The 18651-nt window shown below is 41.9% G+C and overlaps 1 protein-coding gene across 2 annotated transcripts in view; it reads left to right on the plus strand.

Moving 5' to 3' along the window:
* Positions 1 to 18651, plus strand: part of IMPG2 (interphotoreceptor matrix proteoglycan 2) — a 95023-nt gene that overhangs the window by 66429 nt on the left and 9943 nt on the right. The window contains exons 12-19 of one of the 2 annotated variants that reach the window (XM_059720567.1): positions 1963 to 2048; positions 7330 to 7666; positions 8139 to 9907; positions 10807 to 11026; positions 12781 to 12991; positions 14856 to 15044; positions 15245 to 15443; positions 16636 to 16719. In XM_059720567.1, coding sequence (XP_059576550.1) covers positions 1963 to 2048; positions 7330 to 7666; positions 8139 to 9907; positions 10807 to 11026; positions 12781 to 12991; positions 14856 to 15044; positions 15245 to 15443; positions 16636 to 16719 — 3095 coding nt within the window. Of the gene's footprint in view, positions 1 to 1962; positions 2049 to 7329; positions 7667 to 8138; positions 9908 to 10806; positions 11027 to 12780; positions 12992 to 14855; positions 15045 to 15244; positions 15444 to 16635; positions 16720 to 18651 lie in introns of those variants that run through there. The other variant, XM_019476018.2, reaches the window with a different exon arrangement.

Genomic DNA, 18651 nt, shown 5'->3' on the forward strand with positions numbered 1-18651 from the left:
AGTGATTCCCCATTATAGTCTATGGCCGAATCTCCAAAGCAGTGTGGAAATTCCGAAACAGTTTTGGTCGAATCGAATTGGGACAGTGATCTGAAACACTGAATCAAATAACTGTCCCTCCAAAACAGCCAAGTCCAAATCCAAATTGGAACAGTGCCGTTTCACACAGCCCTATTGTCCTCCTCCTCTGGTGCTTACTTCAAGTAACTGAGAAGGTATCCCAGAGTCGCAATCATTCTGGCAAGGACTTTAAGAAGATTCTTGTAGTAAGCGTAAGATAAGAAGGGGAACAAACTGCTCTGGATTTTTGTCCCATGTATCCTGCAGTTTCTATGAACAACTTCCTTGCACTGCAGCCTTTAACTCAATTCCCTAAGTGTGACTGGGGGCGAGAACTTGGGGTGTGTGGAAACAAATACCTTTCAAATACTGAACTATTCCTTATAGAAGTAGGGTAGGAAGGGACCTTGTAGATCTTCAAGTCCAACCCCCTGCCTGGGCAGGAGGAAAACTGGGCTCAAATGACCCCAGCCAGGTAGGCATCGAGCCTCTTCTTAAAGACCACCAGGGTAGGAGCCAGCACCACTTCACTTGGAACTTGGTTCCAGGTCCTAGCCGCCCTAACTGTGAAGTAGTTCTTACAGATATCTAATCTGAACCTACTCTCCAACAACTTGTGGCCATTATTCCTTGTTATCCCGGAGGGCGCTAGGGGAAACAAGGTCTCCCCCAACCCCTTCTGGTCCCCCCTAATGAGTTTATAGACAGTCACAAGGTCCCCCCTCAGCCTTCTCTTGTGAAGGCTGAACAGGTTCAGGTCCCGTAGCCTTTCACTGTAGGGTCTGCCCTGCTGTCCCTGGATCATGCGGGTGGCCCTCCTCTGGACCCTCTCAATGTTGTCCACATCCCTCTTGAAGTGGGGTGCCCAGAACTGGACACAGTACTCCAGCTGCAGCCTGACCAGTGTCATGTAGAGGGGGAGGATCACCTCCTTGGCCCTACTTGAGATGCATCTGTGGATGCACGATAAGGTCCGGTTAGCCCTGCCGACCGTGACCTTGCACTGTCGGCCCATGTTCAATAATGACTCCAAGATCCCTTTCTGCCTCCGTGCTCTCAAGAAGGGAGTTTCCCATCTTATAAGTGTGCTGCCGGTTACTACTGCCCAAGTGCAGCACCCTGCACTTGTCCATATTGAAACGCATCCTGTTTTTGAAAGCCCACCCCTGCAACCTTTCCAGGTCTTGCTGCAGTCTTTCCCTCCCTCCTAGCATGCCCACCTCACCCCAAATTTTGGTATCATCAGCAAATTTGAACAGGTTGCTTTTCACCCTGTCGTCCAAATCGCTGATAAAGAAATTGAACAGTGCGAGCCCAAGGACTGAGCCTTGGGGGGACTCCGCTGCCCACTTCCCCCCAGGTCAAATATGACCTGTCCACCACCACCCTCTGAGTACAACCCCTCAGCCAATTTGCAATCCATTTGACTGCGTAGGCATCAATGCCACAGTCGCCTAGTTTTTTAATGAGGATGGGGTGGGAGACAGTGTCAAAGGCCATGCTGAAGTCCAGAAAGACTACCTCCACGGCGACACCTGCATCCAGTGCTTTTGTGACCTGATCGTAAAAGGCAATCAGGTTGGTTTGACATGACCTGCCCCTAATGAAACCGTGCTGGTTGCCCTTGAGCATCATCCCCGATGCCGGCCTGTCACAGATGTGCTCCTTGATGATCTTCTCAAAGAGTTTTCCCAGGATTGAGGTAAGACTGACAGGCCTATAGTTGCCTGGGTCCTCCCTCCTCCCTTTTTAAAAGATGGGATCACTATTCCTTGATCCTCTGCTTTTAATGCTTCCAGACATTCCATGTTTCTCTGAAAATATTTGCACCATCTTACATAAATCATAATACGAAGTCTGTATAAACTACAGTTGAACATTATATTTATTTTGTTTCCCCAGTAAAAGAAATTCTCTCTCCTGTACCTGAAGAACCATCTTGGAATACTGAAAATCCAATTGTTCTTGAACCTGCAGAATCTGATGTCGTAAGTAATTGGTGAAATACGTTTGCATTCTAGTTACTCTAATTTGTCCTTGACCCACCAATTGCAAACATATCTGACTAGCTTAATTCAGCTAGGATGGAATACAGTCACAATACAAGTTTTACTGCTACATTTTAAATAGGTAACGAATGCTCAAAAATACATAACATATTGTTAAACCATCCGGTCAGAGGGATCCTTTTAGTTTGGTTTTACTTTTGGTAAATTTTGGTTGTGGAGTGTTACACCTCTGTTGTGCCTGCTCTTTTCTCCTACATTACAGTCGAGGTGCTGTGTACTTGCTATTGCTATTCTAACCACCACTTGAGTTTAGGAGTCCTTGATTTTTCATAACATTTGGATTATGTGTGGCCTCTGGAAGATATAACTCTCCACAACTGAAGAGGATCATTGGACCTTTTTGAAAGAAATAGATGAGAGTAGAAAATTTATTCTTGGATAAAGAGAAGTTAAAAAAAAATAACCCAACCACACAAGCACAGATATCACTAGAAAATATAGTTTCCCCTCTTACACAAATACCTCAGTAAAACAAAGAAAAACCTGAAAAAATGCTGGCAGGTATTTTATTTTTGTTCATAGATATGTAAATTCTCTCCCCTCCAAATCCATTTTTGATCCAAAAATGAAATTTCCCACCTTAGAGAAAACATGACAACTTTTCTACAGATGAGCTCAAAGAAATCCACAAATTTAGCTCCAGTTTTTGAATGACTAAAGTTTCATGGATGAATCTGTGGTTTTTATTATGTTCATTCTATACAGAGAATTTCTGGAGAACAGATACACTTAGGACATGTCTACCACAGCATAATGCAGCTGTATAAGTGAGCTAGCTTGAGTACCAGAAGCAGCATAGTGCTTAACATAGTGCTTGACTTGGGATAATGTACTCTGATTCCCAGTGGGATAAATTTTCATGGGCAGAGCACCATTCTACCATAGTTATGCTACTTCTGGTACCCAAACTAGCTCTGTTACCTTTCACTGGTACTAAAAGTGTGCTGTATTGACAGACCCTTATTTTTAGACCAATTTAAGTAAGAAGTGTTTAATAGTGAAGAGTTAACCCATCACTTGATATGGATAGTGTATGAAAGTCTCAATGACTGAAAGCTCATTCTAATTCAAAAGCAGGAACCATTTCAACTGCATTTGGAGTCTGCCTTTCTTTCACATCCCTTGAATGGTTGCTTTACTTGCATTTATATTCCTGAAAAGCTCATATATTTGTCAATTTCAAATTGGAGGCCTATTTGAAAAACTTGACTTCTGTGTTGTTTTGAGTCCCTGTCCTGCAATGAGTTTCATAAGAGAAGAAACTGTAGACAGAAAATGTGTAAGAGTGGACCTGGACTAATTTTCAGTGGAATCCTGTCCAGCTACAGATATCCATGCTAGTAGATGAGCCTACACAACAGAGACCCTCAGGAACTTATATCATTTATTAAGTAAGGAAGCAGAAACTATACCACATGATTTACTTTGCAAATCAGTAAGAGTGGGAAATGTGACCATTCGCAACACACTCTTCATAAATAGTCTACATCAAAGATTTATTTGATGAAGAAATTTACAAATGGTTTTGAATAATGAATACATCTGAAAATGTAGTGTTCTGCATTTGAATGATTTGGGAATACGGGAACAAATTTTATACTCCGAATGTGCTATTTGTCATGAATTATTTGTTCAGCTCTAATTAACAGGCATTGGAATTCCCCATTTTATTCATAGCCTTTACTCCAATATTCTAAGCTGTTCATATTTTAGCTAGGGCGAGGTAACAATGACTTGGAAAAAGTATACAAGCGCTCCAGTAACTAGCTTTTTTAGCAAAATTCATCAATATGAGTAAAAGTGGATTTTACTTTGTAAGATTAGAAAATTCACACAACTACCAAAAAAGAATGAACATAGATGACGGTGGCAGTAGCTCCTCAATGCAAAGATTTTAAATGCAAGAAGCAATTGCCAGGAATTGCACTTCATCATTTATTTTAATGTGGATAGATGTTCCTATGACAACTAATACAATTCAAATATTCTTGTTATGTATAGTATATTATATTAACAAATTTAATATCATATTGGCAAGTTCAGTTTTTGCTAATGTCATTTGAAAGCCTTACAAATATTACAGATCACTGCAAAAACAAAGGAAAAAAATCAGTTTTCCATTTCTTGGTGCCAGAAAGACATCATACTCAAACCCAGGGGGCTCTGCTTACTCCAACCAAAAAAAAAGAAATATTAAAGTCTGATTTAAATCCTACTTGTAGGGTTTGTGGGAGATCTACTGATTGGGATTTGTAAAATCTGGAAGGGTGAATTCAAAGTGAATTAAAACTAAATTGGTATCACCCATAAGTGGTTATCTTGCAAAGTCTAAGGAGCTCCATACAATATAATGAAATTAAATATGGCCTTAATAGTACAACTGCTTTTGAAGTTGAGGTAAATGATTACAGCAGGACACACTGTCTCAATGCCACAACTGCCCATCTAATAATGTCCCCTACATTTGCTTAGCTGGGAAGAATAGATAGTAGATCTGAGCAAGTAATACTTTTATTGAGAGGATCAGATTTATTTTCTCTTTGTCTATCAGCAGGTCATGATTTTCTTACAATTATTATCTGTAATAATTTCCCAAATCATTTCTATATAGTAGATTGTACATCGGAGTTTGCTACATGAATAGCTAGGCTTCAAAGACTTCTGATCAGAAATGTGTGTCACCTGGTATTATTTTCATCCTTTGAGTGAATGAGCATAACTTGTAGAATTAAACAGAAGGCAAGGCAGAGTAGCACAATATAGATTAAATAATGGAGAAAAGCAGACACATTTTCATAAGCAACAGCTTACAGTGTCAGATCTAACTAAATCTAAAGCTCTTGCTTGCAAAACCTTATGCCTCAGATTTAGTTAGTCCATAAGGTGCCATTCTATCCTGCCTTCTTCCTGATGTCAGACTAACATAGTTGACTATCTCTCTTAGAATTAGGTTTATGATACAAATATATAATTTTACTTCCTGTAGACTATTTATGAAGAGTGTGTTGTGAATGGTCACATTTCCCACTCTTACTGATTTGCAAAGTAAATCATGTGGTATAGTTTCTGCTTCCTTACTTAATAAATGATATAAGTTCCTGAGGGTCTCTGTTGTGTAGGCTCATCTACTAGCATGGATATCTGTAGCTGGACAGAATTCCACTGAAAATTAGTCCAAGTCCACTCTTACACATTTTCTGTCTACAGTTTCTTCTCTTATGAAACTCATTGCAGGACAGGGACTCAAAACAACACAGAAGTCAAGTTTTTCAAATAGGCCTCCAATTTGAAATTGACAAATATATGAGCTTTTCAGGAATATAAATGCAAGTAAAGCAACCGTTCAAGGGATGTGAAAGAAAGGCAGACTCCAAATGTAGTTGAAATGGTTCCCGCTTTTGAATTAGAATGAGCATTCAGTCATTGAGACTTTCATACACTATCCATATCAAGTGATGGGTTAACTCTTCACTATTAAACACTTCTTACTTAAATTGCGGACAGAGTTTTCTGCCCACATTTTTTTTGCCATACCAGATTACTTTTCAGTCTGGGGTAGGAGTGTTGTTGTGCCCATCTGAGGTCTGGTTTAGGTATCTGCAAAGGGCTGAAAGCCAGGAACCTCTTGAGTTTTAGTCAAAGTTATGATATGCCTCCCCTTATGGCCTTGGTCAAGTTGCTTAAACTCTCTGCACTGGTTTTCTGTTTGTCAAATGGGGATACCTCTCTTCCTCACAGGGGGTGTGTAGATGAAACGGGGGCCGTAAATTGACGCGGTGGGTTTTAAAAAACACTGTTTCAATTTAGGGCTGATTAAACCCCCATGTTGTGCACACACCCCACTGACTTTACCTGCCTCTCTGGCAGCGGGGAGGGGAGGGTGAACTGCTGGTGGGCAGAGAGGTCCCTGGGCTGGGAGGGGCTGGTGCTTCCCTCTGCGGAGGTGGCGGGCCCCCCCAGGCAGCACTCACCCTCAGGCACCTGGTTTTGGGCAGTCCCGGGGGGGCACCACAGCTGCAGAGGGAAACACCAGGCCCCCACACAGCTCAGGCAGTCAGGCAGGCTCCAGGGGGAAAAAAAAAACCAATCAAGTTTGCCACTTTTCTTGGGGAGGACCCTAATTTCCCAGGCTGCCTGCAGGGCTTCCTGCAGAGCTGTGGAGCTGCATGGAGCCCAGTGCTTTGCTCCACGGCTGTAGGGGCAGCAAACTAAAACTCCTTCCAGGAGTCTTAGTTTGCTGCACCCCAAGTCATTTAAGGTGCATTATGCTGCCCAATTTCCTACAGTGGCTGTAATTAATGCACAATACACCGCCAAGGTGTGAAGACACCGACACCATTAAAGCAGTGCAAAAGCATTTAGCCCACTTTAAAGTGTCGTGCACACATGCACCTTGCTTCATCTACATGCAGCCAGAGGTACTGTATGGATAGGTTAATGTCTGAAAAAGAAAATTGATGAGCATTATGATTATAATGAAAATATTAATAATCATTGTTGGCATAATGGGTACTACATACAGAGTGATCACCACTGGATGGCAAAGAAAAAGAAAATTTTTGAAATCCAATTTGTTTTTCATCATTTATACTCTTTGTTTACTTTCTGCATTTCATTCAGCTTGGAGATGAAAAGCGCTATGTAAGTTTAAAGTACTTTTCATACTATAGAGTCCGCATTCTTAATGGGTTTTAAAACTGTGTACCAAAAATTTTTATAAATGACATGGAGAGACAAGTTTCCATATGGTAATCAAGTGTCCTGTATGCATCTACTGGGTATTTTACAATTGCTCAGCTGATAAAAGCTTTCAGCTGATAAAAATAAATATGCATAAATGGTAACCATTCTAATCCCACAGCATCACACTGCTGTGAAATATCACTTCCAAAAAAATGCTACTGCTTTCCAAAGAATGCATGTGGGTTTTTTTCCTTTGGAATGAATATGGGTTGATTTAGAACACATATCACATTGGTGGGGCGCGTGCTGCCCTGCCCTATACCCACAAATACAGCCGTTACTAATCCTCTTGGAACCTCTTAATACCATTCTACTAACTAACAAAGGAAATAAGAGCCCATTAAGCAGAAGGCACTACTAGTTAACAGTTGCTACTAATTATGTGATGTATGTAGTTTGTGCAGTTTGTGTAGGCAAAACTTCTGTTATAATAGGTCATTATGGGTTTGTGTTTCAGGATAAGCCCCTTTTAGCTGAGTGGCCTTCAGCAGATGAATTGACTATCAGCAATATCTTGCCACTTGATTTCACTGAACCAGATTTCACCCTTGAAGATGAACAGTCTAATGGCAATGCAATATGGTTAAGGCCAGATAACTTGGACTCTGAGAATAACTTCAATTCAACACCAAAAATTCCAATCATCTCTGAAGCTGACACTACTTCTTCCCCCGATGAGCTGGTTCTAGAGGAGACCAGCCAGATCTCACATTTAGTCACCCCATCAACATTAGATGGTGGATTTCCTGTAGACTATCATGAATTCCTTTCTATCCCTGCATCTTCAGATGATGGTAAGTTTACTTTGTTTGGTTTTGATAAACCAAAGTTGAAATCCCAACGTTTCCCTGTGCTCACAGCAGCCGGTCCTCTCCAAAATAATTCCAGAAACTCCTATACCTTGGATATAAATTCTGTAGTCACTTTCTCCTTCAACGTGTTTCTCCTTCAAAGTGTGAGGAACACATTTCTAAATTGAATTGGTTATAGCAGCTAAAAACTAGTTGTTCCTGAAGTGTGTAGAGTTGCGTTGTATGGGAGTCAGCTGTTCTATTTCACAGAAAATGTTATCAAATAGATTATTAGCAGGATTTAACTGAGGGAGAGATCAGCAAAATTGTTTTTTAACTTAGTCATGAACAGGCCCACAAGGTTTCTTGGGAAAAATATAGAATGCTGATTCTTAGGTGGGTAAGGGAAATAGAATTTGGTAAGGTAGAATTGCAGAAGCACCAGTTAATTTGGAACCTGGTTGGGTTTTTTTAGGTCTTGAAGACATTGGAGAATCAGAAGGCTTTCTTTTTCCTTCAAGTCTGGCCCCTCACCTTGTGCCAAAGGAAATGCCAGCCACAGGCAGTTCTGTGGTTCCTGTAACTTCTGTACCAACCATGGCCTCTGTATCAGTGATAGAACCTAGTACTGAGGGAGAAAAGCAAGATGAGATCAAGCTTATTGATGTGGACTCCATATCCCATGACCCCCTGAAAAGGGGTCAGTCCCATTTAGAAGTGAAACCTCTGCAACCTGATACATATCTTGGAGGTAAAATTATATATGAGGATGGATCAGGTTCAGCTTTTGATGCTTCAGGACAAGGACAAGAGCCAGAATCAAACATTTGGCTATTGGATGCAGCAACACTAGAGCCAATTTCTGATCCTCTTCCTGATCGCTGGCTTGATGGTGATAATGAATCTCTGTTAATCAGAGCTGAGGATCCTCCTGAAGAACTGATCATAGATTATATCATTAACTCAGTGGAGGAATTACACAGTCATTCTACTGAGGATGAGGATGAAAGCATGACTGGTGCAAGAAAGGAATTATTTGATGGCTCTGAAACAAAGACACCCACTTTTTCAGAGGCTACAACTCAGCAGGTGCCTCCATCAGAGACAGAAGAAGTGCTGGATGTAGAACTGTTCCTGCAAACATTTGAGGCTTCAGGCATGCTTGATCATTCATTTACTGAGCCATCCCTTGCCGTGAAGCCTTCAGTAGACTATTCTTCTTTAGACATGCTTGATGAAGAGGCCTCTCTCCCACCCCAGGAAATAGATTTCTCTTCAGAAGATCATTTTGTTACCTCTACAGTGATATATAACTTGGAACATTCTGAGGACTCCAGTGAGGATCATCAAATCATTTATGAAGTAGCAGGAAACCAAAATGAGGATGGGGCAAAGTTGGAAGTAGTGTTCACAGTCAGCCACTCAGATATAGCTGTTCCAACAGGACAAGCAGATATGGGTTCTTCACAGACTGGGCCCCCTGAGCCAGAAATAATTCAGACAGCTGCTCCTTCTATGGAAGCAATAGTCACTGACATTTCTGTAGAGGAGCAACAATCTCCAGAGTCACTATGGACAGTAGAGGAAGGTTCTGGATTAGTTCCCCTGAAACCATTTGATATTGAGTTGGCTGACAATACTGGGAAGGCATCTGAGCATGAGTTTCTTGAATCGCAACAATCTGAAGCAGCAACTGCCGTTGAAATCTCAACCATAGTTCCTTATTTATTAGATGTAACTAGCGGCTCAGAGGCCTTCACTGGGCAGGCCAGTACGGAACATGATACTCAAGCCCCTATTAGCTTTGACACTGAAGTTAGCTTGTTTGCAGCAGTGACTGTAACAAAGAATCCTATTGATCTTCTCTCGGATTTCCCTACTGCACAGCCTACAATACTTCAGCCTACGGCTAGCTCAACAACACAGGGAGAGGACATGACTACAAGAGTAGGGGACATTTCTGTGGAGCTGGATCATGTAGGCACAATATACTACACTCCTGTGGTCAACCAGGAGGAAAGCAGCATGACTAGCAGTCACATGGAGCTATCTACAAATGCTCATTCTACTGTGAGAGCCAGTGTCGCTTGGCCCACTCATGAAAATCACATCAATACTGCCCCATCTTCACGAGCTCTAGTGGTGTTCTTTAGCCTACGGGTTACCAACATGATGTTTTCAGAGGACCTATTCAATAAAAATTCCCCTGAATATAAGGCACTGGAGCAACGGTTTTTAGAACTGGTAAGAGTAACTTTTATTATAAACATCTGTTACTTTCAGCTTCTGTAAGCAATAAAGTATTTTCCCTCTGTGTATGAAAAAGAGGAGACAGAGAGAATTTGATTGTGAAGTAATTACAGGAGTCCATTTCCTCTGTCAGGTTGTGAGTACTTCATTGATGTTAATAAGAGTTTACTTGTATCCTGAAGTTGGGGGAATGTGTTCTGAAAGTTTGAATATTATTCTCTCAAATTCTGACATTAAATTTTATGGACCAAATTTACTAAGCCAACAATAAGTCTCTCAAATACGGGCTAGCACTGAGTCAGATGCTCAACAGATGCAAATTGGTGAAGTGTCAAAGACTCCATAGGACTCTTATGTTCACCTGTTTCCAGTGTCCCCTCTTTGCTCTGTTAGTGGGTGTAAGGTAAAATATTTGGCACTGTAGAGTGATATAGCTATAGTGAAAAACAGGCAAGTCTCAAAGTGACTTTTCGTGAAATCTCTTGCTGAGTGAATTATGTTCTTCTCTTGAAGAGCCAATGGCTAATAGAGTCCTTTAGGTGGAACACGGTATTAGTCACCAGAGCCAAGTGTTTGAAGGGGAAATCCAGTGAAAGGACAACACTTGTCATGTCGTGTTTGATTGTCCAGGCCAAGATAGAGCATCTCATCCTATGGATTACAATTCTATCTTTTAGATTAGGAAGCTTGCTGCAAGTTATTCCATTTTTTGCAAATTATGTGAAGCTCTCAATCTCCCTGCCAGTATGGGCCTGAGCTTGGTAAAGTTTTGATATTCTTCTTGTTGGATTTGGAGAAAACACCTGGTCTCTTTGGTATAAAAATGGGTCAGTTAGCTTGGATATGTAGAGTCAGACACAGTAGTTTTTCTGTCATTTTTTTTTCCATTGTAGCTGGTTCCCTACCTCCAGTCAAATCTAACAGGCTTCCAGAATCTTGAAATCCTAAACTTCAGAAATGGTAGTATTGTGGTGAACAGCCGAATGAAGTTTGCAAAACCTGTGCCTCGTAATGTCACCAATGCTGTATATATGATTCTGGAAGACTTCTGCAATACTGCCTATCAGACCATGAACCTGGCTATTGACAAGTACTCCCTGGATGTGGAATCAGGTAATGGAAATGAAGTGCAGGGTTTGGGGTTTTACAGCTAGCATCTGCCATATCAAATATGCTTGGGGTTAGAAACTGGACAAACCTGAGTCTGTGCAATTGAGTAGAGTGTCTGTTGCTCTTCTTGGTCTGAGTTTTAGCAGATTTTTTTTCCAGTCCCCCTCCTACCTGCCCTGGCCCCACCTGCATTGCTAAACACAATGATTAGCAAGGCCTCAGACAAAGCTTTTGGGCCCCCTGGAAAAACTCAGGCCGTGTGTGATAATGACATATGCGGTAACATCCTATGCAACTCTTTTGACTTCACTGTGATTGTAGGGTGAGGGAAGGTTAGACTGTAGAATTCAATCCTTATTTCTCCTGAACTGCCAGCTTTGCAGTTTCTTGTTCCTTCATTTGTTTGGATTCTTCCATGTAGCCTTTTTTGGGAAAGAAGATCCTCCTGCCAATAACTAACTCATCCTAGGGCTTTTCTGTATTTGGAAAGTAGATGTTAGAAAATTACCATTGAGGTATCAAGGGAATGAGAACAACCCTAAGCACCCAACATAGTTTGGGTCTGTTGTTTTTATCATCCTGTCAGCTGTTCTTGGTTCACTGTCGTAGGAAGGTAGCTACTGCCATTCTTCATGGTCATGTTCTAATGAAATGCAGTTTCCAACTGTAGAGGGACTTTGGGCTGGGCTCCTATCTTGTGGCCATTCCACAGTATGTGATTTAGTTCCCAAAGGAAGTACTACAGTTTATTTCTTTGCATATAACTATCAGTAGTTTGCTCTCCCTCATGTCTATGCTTTGGCATGCATGGCCTGGTCTCAGTAAAAATTAAAAGTCCCACCCTTTACACAGTCCTCCAAGTTAGGAAAATATTCAGTTGTTTGTATTTCTCTTCCTCTATATCCAGAACCTTTTGTGTGGAAATAAGGTCCCTAGGAAAAGGTGCTTTCCCGTAACAAAGTGCTGCAATTGAAGAGTTAGCACTTGCCAACTTACCATAAAGCAGAAAGTGAGGAATTTTCCCTTGTGCTCAGAATAGGAAATTACTGTACAACGTGTTGGCACCTGGTGGCTACTGCATTCAAATACCTTGGCTCTAAAATAGAAGATGAAATTTGGATTGAACATTTTCAACATTGATTTGTATACTGTTCTTTTTAAACAGTCAGATCTATTTCATGGTACATGTACCAGTGGGTTCTGTGGAGCCAGTAAGGTGTCAAAGTCAGTAGAGTTTCTTCCTCCTCCAGGTGTGTACACAATGCCTCCTGAATACCAGTCAGCCTCACTAAACTACACTCAGGCTAGAAGAGCACCCTTCCACAGTGTTTGAAAGCAGCTATATTTTAAGTAAAAGGTAGTAGTCAGAAATGGGTGAAGTTCCAAGTAACAAAAAGTTATGAGGGACCTTGGTCCATTGGGTAGAAAATCAAAATGGAGTTTAGAAGGCCTGATTTCCATACTCAGTTCTTCTACTGACTCACCATGGTCTCAGGCAGGTGTCTTGCTCCTATTTTATAGTTGGGGAAACTAACTGGAGCACAAGGCACAAAGAGATAAATGACACTATTGGCAGAATCCTTTGAGACTTGGCTTAAATCCAGCACTTCTGCCTAAGTCTGATCACTGGGACATGATTAAAAACTCTTCCGTTAGTTTATGGTGTTAGATAGATAGGAAATCTGATGTGGAGCACAGCACCTAACTGTAGAAACTGTGACCAGCTTATCTAATTCTCTGCCTGATTGTGTCCTCAGGAGACCAGGCTGATCCTTGCAAATTCCAGGCATGCAATGAGTTCTCTGAATGTCTAGTGAATCGCTGGACTGGGGAGGCAGAGTGTGTCTGTTTTCCTGGCTACCTAAGCATAGATGGATTACCCTGTAACAGCATCTGTGACCTGCAACCAGACTTTTGCCTCAATGATGGGAAGTGTGACATCAGCCCAGGACACGGAGCCATATGTCGGTATGTTACAAAAGCATAAACTTGATGTTTCTGTATCCCAAAGTTGTCAGATTTCTAAGTGACTGGGGGCTGAATGCCCTATGGGCCACACCATGGGGGCAGACCATGGCCCCAGCCACATCCCAAGGCAAAACACTGTGCAGACACCTGCGCCTATTGGGTCACTGGGCCCCAGGCTCACCCTCAGCTCCCCACACTGCCCCACCCCCTGGGGCAAAGGCAGGGGCAGGGGCAAGAAGTGAATCTGGAGGAGGGTGGAAGGAAGAACCTGGGGACTCTGGCTGCTGTAGTAGCGGGAGTAGTGGTAGCCAAGCAGATACCCAGGGCCCACAACATAACCCATTGTCAGCTGCATCAACACACAGGCTGCCAGCTCTGCTCCTGTGCATGAAGTTGCATATAATAAGAGAGGTCCTTAATGATTAATCCACATCCATAAATTGGTTGGACATCCTAAAACTGTAGTCAGTTCTGGTCCTGGTTTAGGGATTAAGAGCAGAATTTTGCTGTCCACAGGAGTTTTTCCACTGACATCAACAGAGCCAGAATTTCATCCTAAGGATGAGAGGCTCATTTTCAGACCTTGCCACCCTCTCAGAGGGTAGGGTTGCTCAGTTGGTAAGGTGTTTGGTAGGAAAAAAGTTTTGCCCAGAAGGCAGTAATGGAAGTCATTTCTTAGGTCAAGTCTAGTTCCTTACTCTTCAAGAGATATACATTCAAGAGACTGTATCCCATGCTGTGTTGTTAAACAGTATTTAATATTTTGTGTTGTTAAACCAAAAAATGGACTGACTTTAGTCACAAAATTCAGATTTGTAAGACAGAGCTATGCAACATGCTTACACGATGCTCCCAACTGAGAAAAAAATGGAATTGTATACTTCCTGATGGGAAAAGCATCTTGTACAAGTTATAAAAGATCAGCACAGATGTAGAACCTTTTACAGCTTAGGTTCAAGCTTTTATTAAGTGTTTGAAAAGACCTAATCTACTCTCCCAGGCAATGTACACAAGCATGATAACCTAACATCCTTCTGCATGTAACTGGGAAGGTGAGCAAAGTTCACAGTGGGACAAAGGCAGGTTGCTATTATTCTGAATCAATGGACAGTTACTAGAGTTCTGCTGTCAGAAACTTCAGGACTCTTTGTGATTTACTTAGGTAATGAGTGTTTGTTTCAGTGGGATTATTCCTTATTTATACCACTGTGTGATAAGAGTCAGGCCCATTATAATTTTCTGTTTCTCAGACAAAATGCAACAGTCCTGATGCATTCAAAAACATTTAATTTTCTTCTGGGAAATCACCATGTCACCATTTTAAAAAGTAAATATGCATACTAAAGCAGGGACTAGGTTGAAAAGTGGGAAAAGTTCAAGCAAAGATAAGTAAGCCATTATATACTAATTCTTATTTGATTAAAGAGAAACATCATCTGTATTAAGTAGTGAGTTTCTAGCAATGAAGGTCGAGACTTTTCCTATGTCATACTTAAGATATAATAGTTTACAGCAAAAAGTTTAAAATTGTTAATTTAAATTATTTTAAAAGTGATGAAGGACTTTTTGTCAAATGTAGACTTTAAAGAATGTTTTGGATTCTAGATTTAATAAAAAGAACATGTAAATATGTATAATCAAATATATATATGGTTCTGTTAAATAGTGGCTGATGTTTTAAAAATCTGCACAGAAATCTTTACACATGCTAGCTGGTATATACAGTGAAAGGTAAAATTCTTAATTCATCTTAACATGCATCAGCAAGAGGGAGTAAAGTGCTAAAGAGTAAAAACATTTACAGTGTTCAAATGTTCATTTTTAGCTTTCCTTTGTTTTCTTGCTTGTGTGGGGGTGATTACAGATGTCGTGTGGGAGAGAACTGGTGGTACCGGGGAGAGCATTGTGAAGAGTTTGTCTCAGAGCCACTGGTTGTGGGTATTGCAATTGCTTCAGTGGCTGGATTCCTTCTTGTGGCATCTGCTGTCATCTTCTTCTTAGCCAGGACCCTTCGAGAGCAATACACAAAAAATGACAGTGAAGACTCATTAGGGTAAGTGGCAAATATAACATGAACCCCAAATTACAAATCAGACAAATTTATCAACTCCACTTTTCCCCTGGCCTTCCCAGGCTGAGAGATAAATCAAGCTCCAGGACTGGTTCCTGGACTATCCCAAGCATCTACTGCTGACCTAGGTTTTGGAGAGGACTCTGCAGAGATGCCTGATCTTTCCTGTTCCAATCCCACAGGGGACGTGACAGCCTCTCCTCCCTTGAAAATGCAGTCAAGTACAACCCCATGTACGAAAGTGACACTACTGGACAAAGCCAATACTATCGCAGATACCCACAGGTGACATCCTACAGCTCTACCAGTGGAGACACATCCACGGATTACAGCAGTGAAGAGATAAGGCACATTTATGAAAACAGTGAGCTTACTAAGGAGGTGGGCGGCATTATCACTTTGCTTCTCATGGAGCCAAGTGGGATGGTGGGGTGCATAGTTAGATCACTTTTAGATCCTGTGCAGATGTGATCATTCCCTCAAGCCTCATGCTACAAATACACAGGCTCACATTGTGGCTGCCCGCTTTGTAGCTGTTCAGGATGGGGGGAAGAGCTTCCTGCATGGCTTCCTCCCATACACATACACAGCAGAGTTGGATTGTGGCTTGGAAGGAGTTTGATAGGACTGAGAAGCTGCATTTTTAAATAATTTTTATAAGTTTTGGGAGACATCTGTTAACCAAAGCAAAGTGCTTGTAGTATTCCCAGAAGGCTACCTGTGTTTTATGTTTTTCCTTGGAGGTAGCCATTCCATATACCCAGACTCTGCTCCAAGTGCCCACACAAGTCCTTAGATGTTCAGAGCTTAGTATAATTGTCTGCAAAGCTGGAGCACATTGCTCCATTTCCCCATTCATATGTTGGGAGGAACAGTCCCTGGGATACTGGTGTGGGGGAATCTATACCCATCCATTGAATCAGTCATGAAGCCTTGAGCAAACCGCTTAACTCCTTTCCTTCATTTCTTCATCTGTGAAAGAAGGAAATAGTATTATAAGGAATTCTTTTGGGTTTTTCAGTAGCAGATCAATCATTTGTACAGCTAATGTTGCAAGTATTGTAGAAACGAAACTTGTTCCTATATTCTGAATTAGATTAAAGTTGCATTTCTTTTGTCATTCATACTGGTAGTCATAGATCAACAGTAATTTAATTTGAGTTAAACTGGTAAAAGTCTGAAGCCAGGCCAAGTATATGGACATCCTATATATGTGCACTGTATTAGGAATAAAACATTTTGTCATGTTGATTTAAAGGACATTATGCCTAAATCTTGGCTTTGACTGAACTGTGATATATTAATAAGCTTCATATACAGAACAGGCAAAATGTAAATTCTGAACTATTGTTCTAATTTAAAAAAAATAATTACTAAAATTCAGTTTTCACAACCTTTTTATACATTATGAAAAGGGTTCCCTATTCTAGTGGTCTATTCCTTAAGTAGGAAAGCATACTTGTCCACTGCAATTTCAAGAAAAAATCTTGTCCAAAATTTCAAAATGTTTTTGTATTTTGAACCATGGATTCTTTTAGCTTTCTGTAATCTGATTGCGTGTCTTATATTATAGGAAATTCAGGACAGAATACGGATTATTGAGCTTTATACCAAAGATCGGCAGTTTGCGGAGTTTGTTAGGCAACATCAAATGTAAGTGAAATGTCTTTTCTGAATAATATTTTTGAAGCTTTCCCCATGACTTTATTCTGTTCCCTGTGATGTTCCCCTTTCTAAAGCAAAACGGCCCCATCGAGCATTGTGGAGATTTGGGAATCAGTTTGCTTACTGCTTTACAGGGCTTTGGGCAAGCCCCTACACATTTCTGCTCTAATTTCTCTGAAATTAAGGTATAATACGCCACAGAACAGTTGAGTTTTCATCCTATTACCCTTGTGAAGGTCAGATTCCCATTGATTTCAATGCAGATCTTAGCTGAGTGAAGAAAACAAGATTGAGACCTCATTGGCTGTTTGATATGTTGAAAGTATAAACAATCCATGAAAAGATGTCTCCTTTAAATGTATCCCTAAAGACTGGCCCTGAAATCTTATCCTTCTGTGCTAGAAGCCACTTGTACTTGACAGTGAAAAGTGGATACCATGACATCCTCATAATAGGCATGGCCAGCTCTGCACTGTGCTCATGTAACCTGGGAACATCCAAGGGTGTGCTCATCCTCAACTGGAAGGGATTGATGAGGCAGGTGACAGTGCTGTGAGAGGGACACCTGTGATTTGAGCTCGGGTCCCTCTTTCCTCTATAGAGTCAGCTCCATGCCAATGCTCTTAAGTATTTACAGTTTATTAAATAACAATATACATACTATCCTTATCCAATAAATACAGGTAAGTATCTAGAGTAGGTATCACCCAACAAATAAAGGAAAACTTCCAGTGATATCATTCAACAACACTAAGGTTTTACAGATAAATATTTACAATATGGTAAGCCAGGAACCACCTCCTGGAAATGCTTGTCCTAATGGGCAACCCACCTTGGGGATGGCCTTAACCCTGTGCCCTACGGAGGCCTGGTGCAACTGGTGAGTTCTCAGGATACCCATGCAAGGAGGAGGGGCGGATACTCAGATGGGTGAACCAGGTAAGTTAGGGTCAACAGGTAGTTTACAGGGAACCCAGAGGAACCATTGGCAGAGTACAACTGGATAAAAAAAGGAAGGGGGGGGGGAAGGTGTAAACAGGCAGCATACCAATGACAAACCAATTATACAAAACTAAACCAATCCCATCACATATTGTACAACATATCCACAATTAGGATAACAGTCTTACAAAATATAAGGTGCAGCTTTACACAATATAAGGCACGTCTACCCCTGGATTCCAGTTAGCAAGGGATTACCTCCCCTCCTACAGGTCTAGCTGGGAAGGAACTGTTCACCTGAGGCTTCCCTTGGGGGTGTGGGGAGGGGGGCACACGGCTTATTTCAGGAATGTCTCCCCTGTGGAACCCCATTCTGTCAGCAACTCACAGTCTTTTCTGAGGAGCTGTTGACCAGGCCTCAGGGTCCTCTGCTCAGCCCCCTGGCACTGTCTGCCTCATCCTGAGACCTCTCCTCCTGGTCCTGTGCCCTGCTTTGGGCACCAAGGGTTCTTCCAGCTCCCAGGGGAAGTCAAGCTGCTGCTGGCTGGGTTTACCCAGCTTTACACCTAGGCCTTCCCTTTCCCAGGCCCTGCTCTAGGCTCCGGGCTCTTTTAGTTCCTTGGCTGGGCCACACTGTGGGGCTCCAGCTATCCAGCCTATGCTGTAGCTAACCTGAGCAACCTCGAACTGCTCCCAGAGCTGGCTCTCTGTGTGCTGGTCTGCACACCAGGTGGGGCACGAGCAGCTTCGAGCTGCTCCCAGGGCCGGCTGTCTGTGTGCTGGTCTGCACATGGCTCCATCCTGCCCCCTGCTAGGGATGCAAGCTCGAGTAGCCTTGACGCGGCTCCCAGAGCCTGAGCCCTGTGCACCAATCTATGCACCGCTAGGGCAAAGGGATTCTGGTGGAGGCCCCCTTTGGGCTCTTCCCTCTCCAACATCCCTTGCCAGATGCCCTTGTGTGGCTCACACTGTTCCTTTTATA

The sequence above is a fragment of the Alligator mississippiensis genome, chromosome 1 (assembly GCF_030867095.1).
Source record: "Alligator mississippiensis isolate rAllMis1 chromosome 1, rAllMis1, whole genome shotgun sequence".
NCBI lineage: Eukaryota > Metazoa > Chordata > Crocodylia > Alligatoridae > Alligator > Alligator mississippiensis.